We start from the raw sequence: 15,290 nt of genomic DNA, 5'->3' as shown, positions 1-15,290 counted from the left end.
TTACTTTGGCTTTATATCCTGAAAAACAACACATATAATTAGCCTTAGCATTTACTCATCTCATTAAATTGATATTCCCATCTCTTTATCCTGCATTTAAACACATATAATACCTTTTTGAGTACAAACTTCATGTTTGAACAACAGCCATACTATAAACTGCAAAAAGAGTTTTTTTTTTGTTTGTTTTTTTAAGAAAGAAAACAGAAATAGCCACTACAGTGTCCTGATAAATATACACCTCCTTGATGCGAAGTTAATTCACCTTTTCTGAAAAACTAATAAACCCTATTGTATAACACTGTTTCAAATAAACATTTCTTTTCTTGTGGCCATATAATTTTTATACTGTACATATTAATTTGCTGTGCAATCTTTTATCACATTTTATTTACATTTAATTGCTAAGGCCCACAGTACTGACATTAATTACTTAAATAAGGCATTCTAATTCTGGCTTCAGGTCCATATATAAATTGTACTGTGTGATAGGGAAAATATACCGCAAAACCAATACCACAGTTTGGAAAAAGATATACCAAAAATGATAATCTTTTATGGTAATCTCTGGTTTAATATTGGATTCCTTTTTGCCATTCCAGACCTGAGCTGATAGAACAATCCCTTGTTTTTCCTGTGTTGTATCAATCTCCCCTGAATTTTTTTCCAAACGTGGTGTGCTTGTTTGCCTTTTAGCAAAGAGATTTTCAAAGCCATTTCCTTCTGCGGGACAATGGAGATCCTGTAAGATATTACTTTGACAGCATATACTGGTTAGGCATCTTGCTGTGGTGAATAAAGGAAAAGATGTAGATAATCCCATTGACCATGATTTAAACCCATTCACAGTATCAAAACTTTGGACCTGTATGTCATTTGTATAATCACAAGCATTTATAGTAGGTTCTGGAACAAAATTGTGAACCTTGTCTGGGGAAATAACATTTCCTATGCTAACATCTGAAACTTGAAACTGATCTTTTGAATAACACACTTGATCTCCATCTTTATTCTGTTTTTCTAACAATAGGCCCTTGATACTAGCAGATACATTGGGTAAGCTCGGTAACTGGGGGTGTATTACAGAATTGTCATTTTGTACACAAATTTCCCTAGGTTTATCTTTTGCAGGAAAATTTATTGTGTGATCAGATTCATTTATTTTGTTATTCCCTACTTTTTGCATGCAAAATGCTGGTCTGTTTTCTGCACTTTCCTTACAAGACTGACTGTTTAAATCTTGCAAATTCATTTTATTTTGGGGTAACTTTGTAAGTTCATTGCTGCTTCCTAAATTAAAACCATCCTCCATGCATAACAAATCTTTTTTACGAGTAACTGGTGAAAATGCTTCATATTCCCCACCAATATCTACTGTAGGGGCTACCTGTGTAATGATTTTCGTTTGCAGTACTTCCTCCTCCAACACAATTGGGCAATTCTCTGTTTGACTTATTGTGCCAATGGAAACACTAGGAATTCTTTGAGGCATGAAACTATGGGTTATATCATTCCCTGCATAGTCAGATACCTCACTAGATGCTACATAATTTTTCTGATCACTGAGATCACAGTTCCCTACATATTTCCTGTTCCGTCTATTATTACCCCTCCTGTATCTGCAATCTTTCTTTATGTGCCCAATTTTCCTACAAGCAAAACAAACCTGGTTTGTTTTGGGTATGTTGGCCTCTTTTAAGGTTAAAGAAGATGTAACAGCATTATGCTTTCTCCAGTCATTTAAAATATAGAGAAATTCAGGAAAAGTGCGTGCATTAGCAAGCAGGTTGCGTGTAATGAAATCCATGCCCTCATATTTCCCTGCAAGTATTCGTAACATTCTGGGGTCTCCTATCTCTAAATCTTGCCTGTGGGTAACCATACAAAATAATGCATGGTATGTTGTACAGAAAGCAAATGCATCTTCATTTTCTCCAGGGACAATATCATTTAAGAACGAAATATCAATAGCATCTACCCCTGGAAGAGCTAAAATCTGATTGCTGCGCTCCTCTTTATCAGCCCACCTGTTATCCTGCTGCCCAAGTGCTAATGCATTACTGTAGTGAGGAGGTAGCCATATTCTTAAAAGATAGCAGGCAGTCTGATCATCTAGACTGTACTGAGCCACAAATTGCTCAAATATTACAAGGTTATATGCAATGTGAACACTGGAATTAAAGGGAGTAATTAAGGATTTTATCTCCCTAGCATATCTTTTATGGGGCTCCTCCACTGTAAATGAAGAGCTATGTAAGTTGCTGGAGGGTGAGTGTCTAACACTACTGGTCACTGGATGTGCCACTTGTGCTGTATGTAGAGGGAAAAAACATTTACTGTCTTCCCATTCTGTCACAGCAGGCAAACTATTCTGATATTTACACCTTTCCTCACCCAGCTGCTCTGTAAGTGCTGCTATGGTTTGTCCTCTCTGTGTAAACTGTTCCCCTAGAATTTCAACTTCTTCTCTGTTAAGATGACACATTGGACAAACACCTTCAACTTTAAACTTTTCAGAAGAGACGTCTTGTTTGTTATTGTTAGGTACAATGTTATCTTTACTACTTTCTAATGATGTCTTATACTGAGACACAAGTTGAGCTAAATTACCAACATATTTCCTTTTCTTATGCAATGTTAATTTTCCTATTTTACTGTTTGCATTTTCATATTGATGTAACATATCATTTAACAATTCCAATGCATTTAAACTTTCCTTACACACATATTTAACTGTAGCATTATCTGCAAAATAACTTATAGCTTCCATCTCGTCTGCTAATTTCAAATCCTAAATTTGCTGATCTAGGTCCAAATATAGAATTTAAGGTCATACATCTGATTTCCAGAATCCTGACTTAGATTCTTTAATGCTTCTCAGAAGAAGGGTTCACTGCCTGGCTACGCCAATGTAAAAAGCCCCCCTAAATACCGGGTTATTGACTATAACTTGTCAGGCTTTCCTTGACTCTGAACACTGTATATATGTATATAAGCCCCCCTAAGTACCGGGTTAGCGACTTTAACCTGTCAGGCTTTGTTTAATAACACATATATTCTATCAGCCTGTGATAACATATCCATGACTCTGATATCTTATAAACATAGAACTTTAATTACTACAGTCAGTACAATCAAACAATATTATCAGTTACATTGAATCCTATAGGAAGAGAAGCATCCAGCATACAAGGCTTCTAATAAATATATTCTAACTATACTGCGCTACTGTCTGTGTGTGCATGTATAAGGTATGATGTCTGTGCAGCTATTCTTAAAGGTGTTTCTTCCAGATACATCACCTGTTCCTTGTTCCTTTCTTTCTTCTTCTGCTGCTCCACCAAGTGGAAGGGCTTCAAGTTATATCCACTTGCCCTCCATGACAACCAGGCCCCAGCCCCTCAATGTTTGCATGTAAACATCCCGTAACTAGAATGAAACACTGCCCTGTAGTAGTCGCTGTAGACCAAGGGATATTTCCCTTGCCATAGGTCTCCATTCATTTCCAATGACCTGTTATACTGAATGTCACACATAGCTGTCACTGTCCCATGGGATTTCCAAGCTTACCATATTCTTGATAAACCAGTTTTCTGGGAGATGGTCAATATTGTTTACATGGATTCAGTTGGGGAAGGTGACTCTCTTCTTTGTTTGTTTAGTGACACTGTCTTCCCAAACATCTCTTTGTTTATTGTTTGTGACAGTGACAGTTGGTAGCTGATTTCCAAAGATTGATTGGATACCTATCAATGTCTTTTTCACCAATATTATTCAATGAACATTGTCAAATATAACAAGCACCAATGCTTGCTTGGCTAATGCTATAATTTGGTGGTGTATATTGGTTTTTTAATACTATAAATATCTACTTGGATCAATAAAAAATTGACTTCATGAGTAACAATGACTTTGCCAGTCACTGGTTTCCTTTTTTTTATGCAGCTAAGGCAATCGGAGCCTCAGGACCTGTTAAAGTGCCATATGCCAAGTTCTTGATGTACCCAGAAGATCTCTTTGTTCTAGGATTGCCAGAAGGTGTCTCATTCCGACGGCCAAACTGCTTTGGAATCACAAAACTTAGAAGGATACTGGAATGCAGTAATGGCATTCAGTTTGTTGTAAAAAGGTAAAGTGAATGCTGTATACTTTTTAGCTGGTGTGGAAAGCTTGACCATATTGTCCTTAGTCTGCATTAATGTGTTCCTTACAGTTCATGGTTAACATTAATGGATCTTAGGAAGCATATTTGGTGAATATAGATGAGTTGTTAAGCTAGGAATACTACAGCTTGCTCTGACTGTCAATATGACAATATGACTGTCAGCAATTACAAACACCTTTAGACATACAGTACATATAACTTGTTGTTGGTCCAGACTTCTGAATAAATTGCATTTTTAATGACATTTTAATGAAATTTAAAAGTGGACCTATTCAGACCTATTTATAGTGGACCTATAAGAGTGGACCTATTCAGAAAATACAATTGTTTATGTTTTTTGAGCAGCTTGCCAGATTGTTGTGAAACTCACAAGCCATTGGGGCGTATTTATTATGCTGTGTAAAACTAATCTGCCAAAAAACGGAGTAAAAAGCTGTGTAAAATAAATGGAAAAGATCTCCGTCTGAACGCCGGATATTACGCCGTTATTTTCCATTAGTTCTGGTGGAAGAAAAAACGCGTAAAAAATGACGCCGATTTTACGCCGTTTTTACACGGCGAAGCCTGGCGATATGTGGCGAATTTTCTCGCCGTTTTTTACACAGCATAATAAATATGCCCCATTGGCTTGCTGTAGACCAATGATGGTAGAATGGTAGAAGCAACTTCTGATCTTTTTAAAACTATGTTTTGCCAAGGGCAAATGAGTTTTACATGGGATTTAGTCGTGTAGACATGCTTAGTTGTTCATGCCTTTGGTAAATCTATATTTCCATATTTATGGGTGGGCTATCCAAACAAAGTGGATAGCTATGAAATTCTAGTGCAGTCACACCACAGTTGATTGGGCAAAATTTAAAACCATGTTTACCCCAACAACAAGCACATAGTTTCTGATGACCAGGTTTTACAACATTATAGCCCACACTTCAACCTAGTGATCTATTTGACCAGTGCAATTTTCTAGTGAACAGACTTGTCTAAATTGCAAGATAGCTGTCTGACTTGCATATAAATTATTGCCCATGCATGGACAGCTTGGACAGCCTTTCATTTCCAGATGTGTGGTTCACACAATCTTACTTTAGGTACTGACATCTCTTGCAGTTCTCTTACTGACTCTTGAAAGAGAATCAAGGAACATTTTTGGGGCAGTGCATGTATTCTATTTTTAGATGTGTTGGATGTATCATTAGTAGTCAGCATTACTCTCCCAAGTACTAAATCTTTGGTAAATAATATGTGAGTGCTGTGCTGATTACTGAGTGCTTATTTACAAATGACTGTGCAATCAGAAACTATATTTAGCTGCAGATCCTATGAGGCAGCACTGTTTGTAATTACAGGCACCATGCTATTAATCATAGGGCAGCAGGGCTATAAAAGCAGCCTGATATCGCATTGTACTTTCCTCAGTACATATTTACTGTGAAAGCTAAACCAAATGTAATCTATAATTAAGACTCTATGGTTAAATGTAATCTTGCTTTTGCTGCGTTGTTGAGCTCTTAAATCAGTTATTCAGATTAATTGCTTGAGCATATGTAAAACTAACATACTAAGATATCGACTCAAATATTGTTATTCATTTAATATTTTGTGTTTTTTTTTTTTCCCTAGACCTGAGTTGATTTCTGAAGGACTGAAAGACTGTGTTGTAGACAGCCCTGGAAGTCTAGGTAGGGGGCTAGACAAAATGTAATTACAGTGGCAGGTGTATATAAGACCAAGCATGAAGTACAGGGCTTCCTTTGTGAATTTCATCTGCATATAAAACTTTGTGCCCTTAAAGTCTCCTGCATTTGAGCAAAATAAGATAAAAATAGGACCATGTACTGCTCACTGTATACCTTTGTTTTAACAAACAATACAATATGATAGCTGCAAAGGATACAGTGGGCAAAGACAGAGGTAGTAAAAGCCACTACACACCAATATGGTATATGCAAAACTTTGCCTAGTTTACGAATTGGGGCAAATTTTGGTAAGAGACTAGTGCTCTGCGATTATACTGACTTTTTGGGGAAAAAAAGTGTGTGTATATGGCAATGTGCACCCATTTCTTTGCAGTTTGCTCTCTGCCATTTTATCACAAGGCCTAGTTACACATGTCTCTGTTTTTTTAAGGGATCAATGATAAAAGTAATGAAGCTATATTAGATGAAACCAACAAGAGGCCTAATTTTCAAGGTAAAAATATTTTTCTGTTTTTTTTTTTTATATTATCTCTAAATGATGAACACAAACACATCATTGACCATGGGAGATTGTAAAGAATGTTAAAATATATAGAATCTAATTAACAATAGGGAATAACAGCATACTTTTATGTTACGCACTGGCTCTCCACTACTAGTGGACATGGAGCCCACTGTGCACCAGATGTGATGACACCAAGTTTACTGATCTGCTGTAAATGTGTAGAAGTTGCCCATCACTATGGAAGATTCCTTTGCAAAGTGGGGGAATGTAAAGTCCAGCCACATATTTAATGTACATATGTGCATTTCTTGGAGATTCGCTGTATTCTGTTAATGTTGTGTATTCTTAATAAATGCTGTACATATTTGTGACTGCATGCATTACTGAATTTCCTTTTCTCCCTTTAATTTCATTCTAGAGAGTTTTGATGCCAGACTTTCCCGCATTGATATTGCCAACACATTGAGGGAGCAAGTGCAAGACCTGTTTAATAAAAAATATGGTGAGAATCCATAGCATGCATTTTGGGGTATGATTGGATGTTCATGCTGAATCTTGCATGATGAGCTTAACTGCAGAAGACATAAAGATCCATCCTTGAAATGTAGCATTAAACAGATGAGTTTTAATCCTATGAATGGCAAGTAAAGATTAACAGTTTGGTTAAGTAACGTGCTTAGGTGTTTTGCTGTGTATTGTCTTCTGGAAACCATATGATAAGAAAGATTGATTTGTTCTTTCTTGGCTTTACCAAATTTAGTTGTATATTTTCTGTTGAGTGCTTGAGATTGTTTGTTTTCTTTCCCAGCTGTTTATTGTCATATGATGTTTGACTTAAAAATTATTCTGGCATGTGTAATTGAAATGCAATATTTGTTTATTTTAGGGGAAGCCCTAGGGATAAAGTATCCAGTCCAGGTTCCTTACAAACGCATTAAAAACAATCCAGGGTCAGTCATTATAGAGGGCCTTCCTCCTGGGATACCCTTCCGAAAGCCTTGCACCTTTGGGTCACAGAATCTAGAAAGGATATTAGCGGTGGCTGAAAAAATCAGATTCACAGTTACAAGGTATGTATCTGGTGAGGAAATTAGAAAAATATTATTAGTATTCTATTAGTTTAGTTGGCAAGGTTATTAATTAAACATAAAGCTGTATCTAAAAAAAAAATGTTTCTTTTGTTCATTAGGCCATTTCAAGGACTCATTCCAAGGCCCGGTAAGACTTAATTGGATTGAACTGTAATTTATTTTGCTGCTTTCTGGTATATCAGAATTATTTTTTACTATTAATTGCTAAAAACCTGGTAATACCTACCCAACTGCTAGAATCAGGCTGATTTAGGAGGCCATTTACTAACAGTCGTTTTTTGTTTTTCCGCCAATTGTGATTTTTAGTGATAAAAGTCGCAGAAAAAAAAGTTGCAACTTTTCTGAGATTTACTATGCGCCCAAACGGTTAAAAATCTCTATCTAACTATTTGCTAGCTAAAACTTTCCGAGATATTGTGGAAGTCAATGGTGGATGTACCTTCCCTTTCTTGAAAGTTCCTTTCCTTTGCTTCGGAACTTTAAAGGTTTTGGATTTGGGTTTTAGAAATGTCACACATTCATGGAAACAAGTTTATTCAAATTTTTAAAAATAAAATTACAAATGTTAGAGTTTTATAAATGTGCCCCTTAGTGTTCATGCCAGCTGTCAGATACAACAAAGTTCCCGTGCCAATAGAAAGCCTAGTTTTTTGTCTGTCTGTACATGGAAAAATCATTTTGATTCGCAATTATTGATTGATTTATATTTATAATTGTGTTTATTTAATATACTGGATATCATCACAAAGATTAAGTTTTTTATGGTTTTATAAAAATCTAATTTCAGATGATGAGGATGCCAACAGATTGGGAGAAAAGGTTATTCTCAGAGAACAAGTAAAGGAACTCTTTAATGAAAAATATGGTTAGTATGGTTAGTTAAACAATACTAATTGCAGTAAATGTGTTTTATTACCCTAAGACAGGGACCAGATTTTCTGGCAGCACTTAAATACTACAAGTGAATCCAAAAAGTGTTGGGTGAGGCATCATCTGGCTTCCACCTGCCTGCAGCCAAGACCCTAAATGCTTAGGCAACAATTTAAATATGACCTATTAGTTTCTATGGCCTCCTGAGATTACATTTTTTGTGCCAACCAATGGCTCAAGTAGCACATTGAGCAGGTAAAGGTGTAATGACAAAAGAGAGCTCTATAAACAAATCATTTTTTGCCCCGTAAAAGGGTGAAACAGTACTCTACTGCAAATAAACATGGTAGGGCTTCAAGGAGCATTACCTAGCAGTAATTATATATAAAAGCTCAACAGAGTCCATGTTGGCTTCCCCATAGCTTCAAAACTAAGGAAATGCAAATAAGTATGCTCTCACACAAAACCCTTGCCTATACACCAGATATTGACCTTATAGCTATTTTTACAGCACCTCTAAGAACAAAAAAGACATTTTCTCAAGCTGTAGAGTTTGTTGATATTAAAAGAAGCTGAATTAAATTTTGGTTCACTTGGCAGTTTGCCCATTGACTGAATGGGCATACCACTGAACAGTTTGGTGACACACAGAGTGGGCCAAATTAGGCAGTTTAACAATGTACTTAGCCGCTAATTTATCATCATCACTTATTTATATAGTGCCAGCAAATTACGTAGCACTTCAAAATAAATTTAAACAAACAGGGATCCTAAAAGTTTAACAAACAAGGGTATACAGAGTAACAATAGCAATAACAATAGGGCCCTGCTCACAAGAGCTTACAATCTACAGCGATTAGGGGTTTATGGCTTTAATAAAATTGTCCAGTTGGAATCTGCTTATTCCATGGCAGGGTCAGATGGTTTATAATCTGCCTGCCTGTAGTAAATTTATAAATGTATGTTTACTAAAGCAAAGAATCATCCTTCCACGAACATTTAAATTCTGCATTTTGCATGCTGCACTTAGTACAGTGCATACATACCATTCATCACAAATTCTGACTTTAGAGAACAAAGCCCTAGGGTATATCTAACTGTTTTTTTTGTCCTTTAGATCACTATATCTTTCAGAAAAATAATTTAGCGTATAGTTTTCCAGTACAGGTATGGGATCTATTACCTGGAATGTTTGTGACATAGGATTTTCCGGATAAGGGGTCTTTATATACTTGGGATTTCCATACCATAAGGCTGCTAAAGAAGAATCATTTAAACGTTAAATAAACCAAGTAGGATTGTTTACTACCAATATGAATTTATGCAGCTAAGTTACCATGAAGTACAAGGTATTGTTTTATTATTACAGAGAAAAGGAAAATAATTGTAAAACATTAGAACTATTTGCTTTTAATGAACTCTGTGGGAGATGGTGCTCCTGAGCTTTCTGGATAATGGATCCCATACCTGTACTCAAGAAAAAAAAAATGACTGTGCCTCATCTAAAAGCAATTGCAAAACTGATATCTGGAACACGCTAACCATATTATAAGTGCCAGTTCTTTTCTATAATCTTCCAGCCAGAAACACTGGGGTAAAACTGTATATTAGTGTTAATTGCCTATTTTTTAATTAATAATATCATATATTTATTTCTGTTATCACTTTGTAATGCAGGTAAAGCTCTAGGTCTGGACCAACCAGTGCTGATTCCGTACAAACTTATTAGGGATAATCCTGATGCAGTTGAAGTCCGAGGGCTGCCAAATGACATCCCTTTCAGAAACCCTAATACCTATGACCTTCATCGGCTTGAAAAAATTCTCAAAGCACGAGATCAAATCCAGATGGTGGTAATAAAACAGTTAGAGTAAGTGTATGACTTACTGTCATCTTTCAGGTCTTTTTAATGTTGTGGTTATGTTTGATTTAATTTGCTAAGTTCGAGTTTGATTATTATCTATAGGGCCGTTCATATTAGCAACTGCAATTGAACTAACTGCCCCATATCCGTCCCATAGCAGAAGTAAAAACACATTTCAGCAACCTGCATCTGGCTTGTTTAAGGCAGTTATATTTTAAATTGGTGTTAGTATTATGTAGACAGTTTTATTATGAGACAGTTTGCAATTGTTTTTCATTACTTCCCCTTTTATTGTTTTTCATTGTTCATATTTCATAGTTTTTAAAGTGATTTAGCTTTTTGTTCAGCAGCTTGTTTGTTTGGAATTTTAGCCACTATCTGTTTCAGTTTACTCTAGCAGCCAGGCAGTGGTTATTAGAGAAAGTGAAATTAGGCAGTGAAATTAGAGAAAGCAAGATGGAAAGGATATGGCCTGAACAGAAAGATCAATAAGAAAAAGTAACAATGAGAAATAAAGAAAATTGCTTTGAATGGGACATTCTATAACATATCAAAAGTTAACTTAAATGTAAACTAATAGCTCTGGTTTTATATCAAAGTCTTAGAAACTGATGCAGATTATCCATTACCCTTTAATGGCCGTGTACACATCCTTTATTTGGAAATAAGATTCTGTTTAGTACATTGTATCTATAGAAAGTAAAACTTGTTCAGGAAATCAAACACTTTTTTAATTGTGTTTCCATTAATCAGGAACATTATATGTTAAATAGATGCAAAGCACGCAACATCCATTAGCTGGCCTCTACAAATGGTGCATTAGAAGAGATAAACGTTTTTTACATGGCACATGTAGCAGAAGGCTTTGAATGCCTCCTGTTGAAATTTAGGCACACTCAAATTCCACATAAAAAGAAAAAAAAAAAGCCCTTGTGTAAGACCCCTAAACAGAAAATACCAAAAACAAATCTGAAATGGCAAGACTCAATGAAAGTTTTTTTTTTTAATTTTTAAACTGGCAGTATCAGACTTTATTTTGTACGTATGCATTCTCCAGAGAATCAAGAGAGCATTCACTCTACACTAGAATTATTAGAAATATATATATATTTAGTTTTATTATAAGATGTGACCTCTCCAGTAAATCTGGGGTGAACCAGAAGAGCAGTAGCCCACTAGATACAATGTCTTATCTTTTAATTCACCTTCTTATACTCATGTCACTTGATATTGCATTCCCCATTCCCCATTTTCCTTCTTTGTTGTACTAGTTTTCCTTTTTTTTTTTTGTTGCACTGTTCTCTATTTTTTCTGTAAATTGTTATACATTTGCCATAACTCCTTGTTCTAAACCTTTTACTTTTATATCTTAACACAGGCAATTTCCTGAAATCTGCACTGAACCCCCCAAAACAAGTAAGTTTCTTGTGCCAGAAAACTAAAAAAATATTTAGAATTACTGCTTCAATATAGAGGATTTATCAGAAAAAAAATACTGAAAATGAGCCCAATATAACACAAGTACAAAGAAATTTTGTAAGCAATTTATTAACTTATTGTCTTCATAACTTGCATGTGTTCTTTGTGTGGACCAAGGGGTTAAGTTAAGACACTGCTCCAGTATCCAGCACTTTATTAGAATCTAAAAGAAACACTGAGATGTTATCTTGCTTCTTTACTCATGAGATATAATAGGTGTATGTCTTGGCTTTTATTATAATCTTCACTTTCTAATTTGATAATCTATCTATAACTTGTTTCCCTAGGATATATTTATGTAAATATGTGTATTTTCACATACATAAGTACATACCTATTCCTGGTTATGAGGATTCATTGATAAAAGTTCACACATTTATTAACAAGCTGTTGACACACATTTACAGTAATGACAAATGTGCAAAATACAAAACAATCTATATAAATAAAGATACAAGATGGCAATCAGACCAGACCCTAGATCAAGTTGTAATAAGATCACTGTACTTGGTGTAAGGAAAGATCAAGGCTGAAATCCCTTTATTGTCTGGAAATAATAAATGGATTCCTGGAAATAGTAGCACACACCCTTCATTTAGATATCCACATCTAAAAATGTTAATAAAAACTATTAAAAAAGAAAATATGAGGACAAAGGCCCTTGAGTGTTTTTTTTACATTACAATTATTACTTTACATACAATATTATGATGGGAACTCCATAGATGCCATCATGTATATTGTATAATCATTCCTCTACACAACTGGAGATAGTAATATATTTAAGTTTAAAATGTCTGTGAATGCTCTGATAGATAAAGCAAGCAAATTTATTGGTGTCCTTTTGCTAGATTGCTGAGTAATAATTCAAAATAAAATGAAAACCATAAACAAGATAAAACACAACACTCCTTAAAAGAATCCCATTTACTTAACACAATAGTGTCAGGTACCATAATGAATGTCTTATCAGAAATGCTAACTACTCATGCATAAAGAGACTAAGCACTAATATATTGAATATGAAGCAAGGCAACACTTGGTTACTCTTAAATTAGCTTGCAGCTCATACAGTTGCAAGTAGACATTTAGCCTTAACACTGCCTTTAATATACAGACTGTAGAGCTGGGAAGCAGTATGAGAAAGAGAAGGAAGATTGTTTGAGTTAACATATATTTCCAGTACAGTATTTTAAAGCTATCTGTGATGGTGGACTTCCCTTTATTATGATTAATAACATTGCTTTCAAAGATGTAATTTTTTAAACTATTTCATTCAGAAAAAGCTAACTCTGGTCCCAAGCGAAAACGGAAAAGAGTGTCAGAAGGGAACTCGGTATCTTCAGCTTCTTCCAACTCTTCATCATCGTCCTCCTCCTCCTCCAACATGGATCCCATCTCCTCAGCACATCACATATCACTTGTGGTAAGCATATACAGGTCATCTAATTTCAGATGCATTTGATGACCATTTATCCATCATCACAAGTGATTCTTTTGGATCTTCACAACCATAATTGATCTATTTAGACCAGAATGGAGACATAAAAAGGGTTCACATAAGCCAGATAATTTAGGATTTTCAAGGTCCCCAGGGACCAGACAAACTAGGCAATAAATAATTATGTTTGCCATACCAGATTTTTCAGCAGTCAGCATATTAGTTTTGAAAAGCAAAACTTCCAGAGTGCATAGATGGTTATAGCTTACAGTCAGAAGAGCAACATTTAGGTATGAAGCCATAAGTCTATGTCCTTTCTATGGATGTTAGCGGTGATGGCACATTCTCACCTATTAACATGTTAGATGTATTATTAGTGCCGAGCATAACGTTAAATAGAATAGTCAGTTCTACATTAGAGCTAGTTAGGCCACACTTGATCACTGTAGGAGACATTTTATTAGATTTTGTTAATGAGCTGTATAGGTTTTATAATTATTTTATCAGATGTTTTTTTGTTGTTTTTCTTTTTTTAGCAATGGCCCATGTACATGTTGGATTATGGAGGGGTAAACATGCAGTTACCTGGCCCCATAAACTACTAGATCCTGGCTCCCAATTGGATGATCCAAAATATGTAAATTTTGTACAAACAAATGTATATGACATTATGCTATGATGCATTTTTGTTTTATTATTTTTACAGAATGTCTTTGCCTTCCAGGAATGCCTTTTTTTTTAATAAAAGGTGTTGACTAGGCTTGACCAGTAATTTTGTTGTTCTTTACACACCTCATCACACAATATGAATCTCATACAGAACAGAGAACCTGAGAAGCTGTGGTATTTATTTTTAAAGCCAAAAGCAAGTCAGCTCTGAAAAAAAGTTGTAACTAAGGCTTATGCCACATGTGGCGGATCCTCCTCCTGCGGATAAAGCAGGCAGAGAATCCCCTCTATGCTTAAATCAGCTCTTCTGTGTGTGAACCTGGAGCCACTGCATCGATCTGGTGCAGTAACATAGGGCATATTTTGGCTTTGAAACGTGGGAGTGTGAATTTAGCACTGAAATCCGCTCCATGTGCCTGCACTAAAGAGCACTTATTCAAGTGTAGGGGCCGAGAATCCACCACATGTGGCATATAGTGTGAAAAATGTCTGCCAGTATTTTATGATATACTGTATGTTGGTACGGAAGGTACTGATGTAAAAAGGTAAAGATTACTGTATGTACAGTAAATCCCTTCTTGGCATTCTCATATAAATAGATCAGGGCTAGTTCAGCATAAGGACCTGATGTCAATTGCCCTGGGCTTTGAACACTAAAGGTGGCTCCCAGAGAAAGAAGAGGAGATGGAGCAATCCCAATCCAGGGAACAGTACTGATGGCAAACAAAATGTTTGTTATGACATGGGCATTATTCTCTGTATTCTCTGACAACAACGTTGGGTAGAGAAAAATAGAATCCACTCACGGTTAATATTTGCAGTGAAATCTGGATAAATTGGAGTTTTGAGCATCCAAGTTTTATGGCTGTGTTATGGAGAGGATAAAAACAGACTGTCCAAGCTAAATTTAAATACATTGCAGGGATCAGTTTCTATAAAAATATAAGGGATTTGCCCAGGAGCAGAAACCCATAGCAACCAATCAGCAGGTAGAATTTACTGGTCACCTGTTTAAAAGCAAACATCTTATTGGTTGCCATGAGTTACTGCTCCTGTGCAAATTTAGTGCCTTTTATTATATAGAGGGGTGAGAGAGCAAACAAAAAAAAATACTTTTTTAGCCAACACTCCTAAATTAAAATGCCTAGAAATGTTGTACAGGTATAGGACCTGTTATTCAGAATGGTCAGGACCTGGGGTTTTCCAGAAAAGGGCTCTTTCTATAATTTGAATATTCATATCATGAAGGACATATAGGGGGGATTTATTAACATTGTGACAAAACTACGGTAATTTCCATGACAGTCATTTATCAAAAAATCCTAATTGAAAAAGCACAAGCGAAAAAAGATGCAAAAAACTGTGTCTTTTCCGATTTGTTGCATGAAAATCACAATTTTTTCGTATTGCCACACAAGCCAGCGTCAAGAAAACCAAACCTGAAAACCTCTAAAACCACAAAGCAAAGAAAGATCTTCCAACTGTAAAAGGGACATCTGCCATTAAGGA

At 35.6% G+C, this 15,290-nt stretch overlaps 1 protein-coding gene across 5 annotated transcripts in view; it reads left to right on the top strand.

The window, feature by feature from the left end:
• gtf2ird1 (GTF2I repeat domain containing 1) overlaps window positions 1–13,822 on the top strand; it is a 77,364-nt gene extending 63,542 nt beyond the window's left edge. For all 5 annotated transcript variants that reach the window (XM_004911708.4, XM_002932292.5, XM_004911706.4 and 2 more), the window contains exons 17-27: window positions 3,946–4,129; window positions 5,786–5,844; window positions 6,293–6,355; window positions 6,786–6,869; window positions 7,254–7,437; window positions 7,557–7,585; window positions 8,246–8,323; window positions 10,006–10,198; window positions 11,571–11,608; window positions 12,952–13,097; window positions 13,649–13,822. In XM_004911708.4, the coding sequence (XP_004911765.1) occupies window positions 3,946–4,129; window positions 5,786–5,844; window positions 6,293–6,355; window positions 6,786–6,869; window positions 7,254–7,437; window positions 7,557–7,585; window positions 8,246–8,323; window positions 10,006–10,198; window positions 11,571–11,608; window positions 12,952–13,097; window positions 13,649–13,717 (1,127 nt within the window). In that variant the 3' untranslated portion in view covers window positions 13,718–13,822. The remainder of the gene's footprint in view (window positions 1–3,945; window positions 4,130–5,785; window positions 5,845–6,292; window positions 6,356–6,785; window positions 6,870–7,253; window positions 7,438–7,556; window positions 7,586–8,245; window positions 8,324–10,005; window positions 10,199–11,570; window positions 11,609–12,951; window positions 13,098–13,648) is intronic.
• The last annotated feature ends 1,468 nt before the right edge of the window (window positions 13,823–15,290 follow it).

This window comes from Xenopus tropicalis, chromosome 2 (assembly GCF_000004195.4).
Source record: "Xenopus tropicalis strain Nigerian chromosome 2, UCB_Xtro_10.0, whole genome shotgun sequence".
NCBI classification, from domain to species: domain Eukaryota; kingdom Metazoa; phylum Chordata; class Amphibia; order Anura; family Pipidae; genus Xenopus; species Xenopus tropicalis.
The sequence above is the reverse complement of the archived record's forward strand: the minus strand, read 5'-3'. Positions and strand labels throughout refer to the sequence as shown.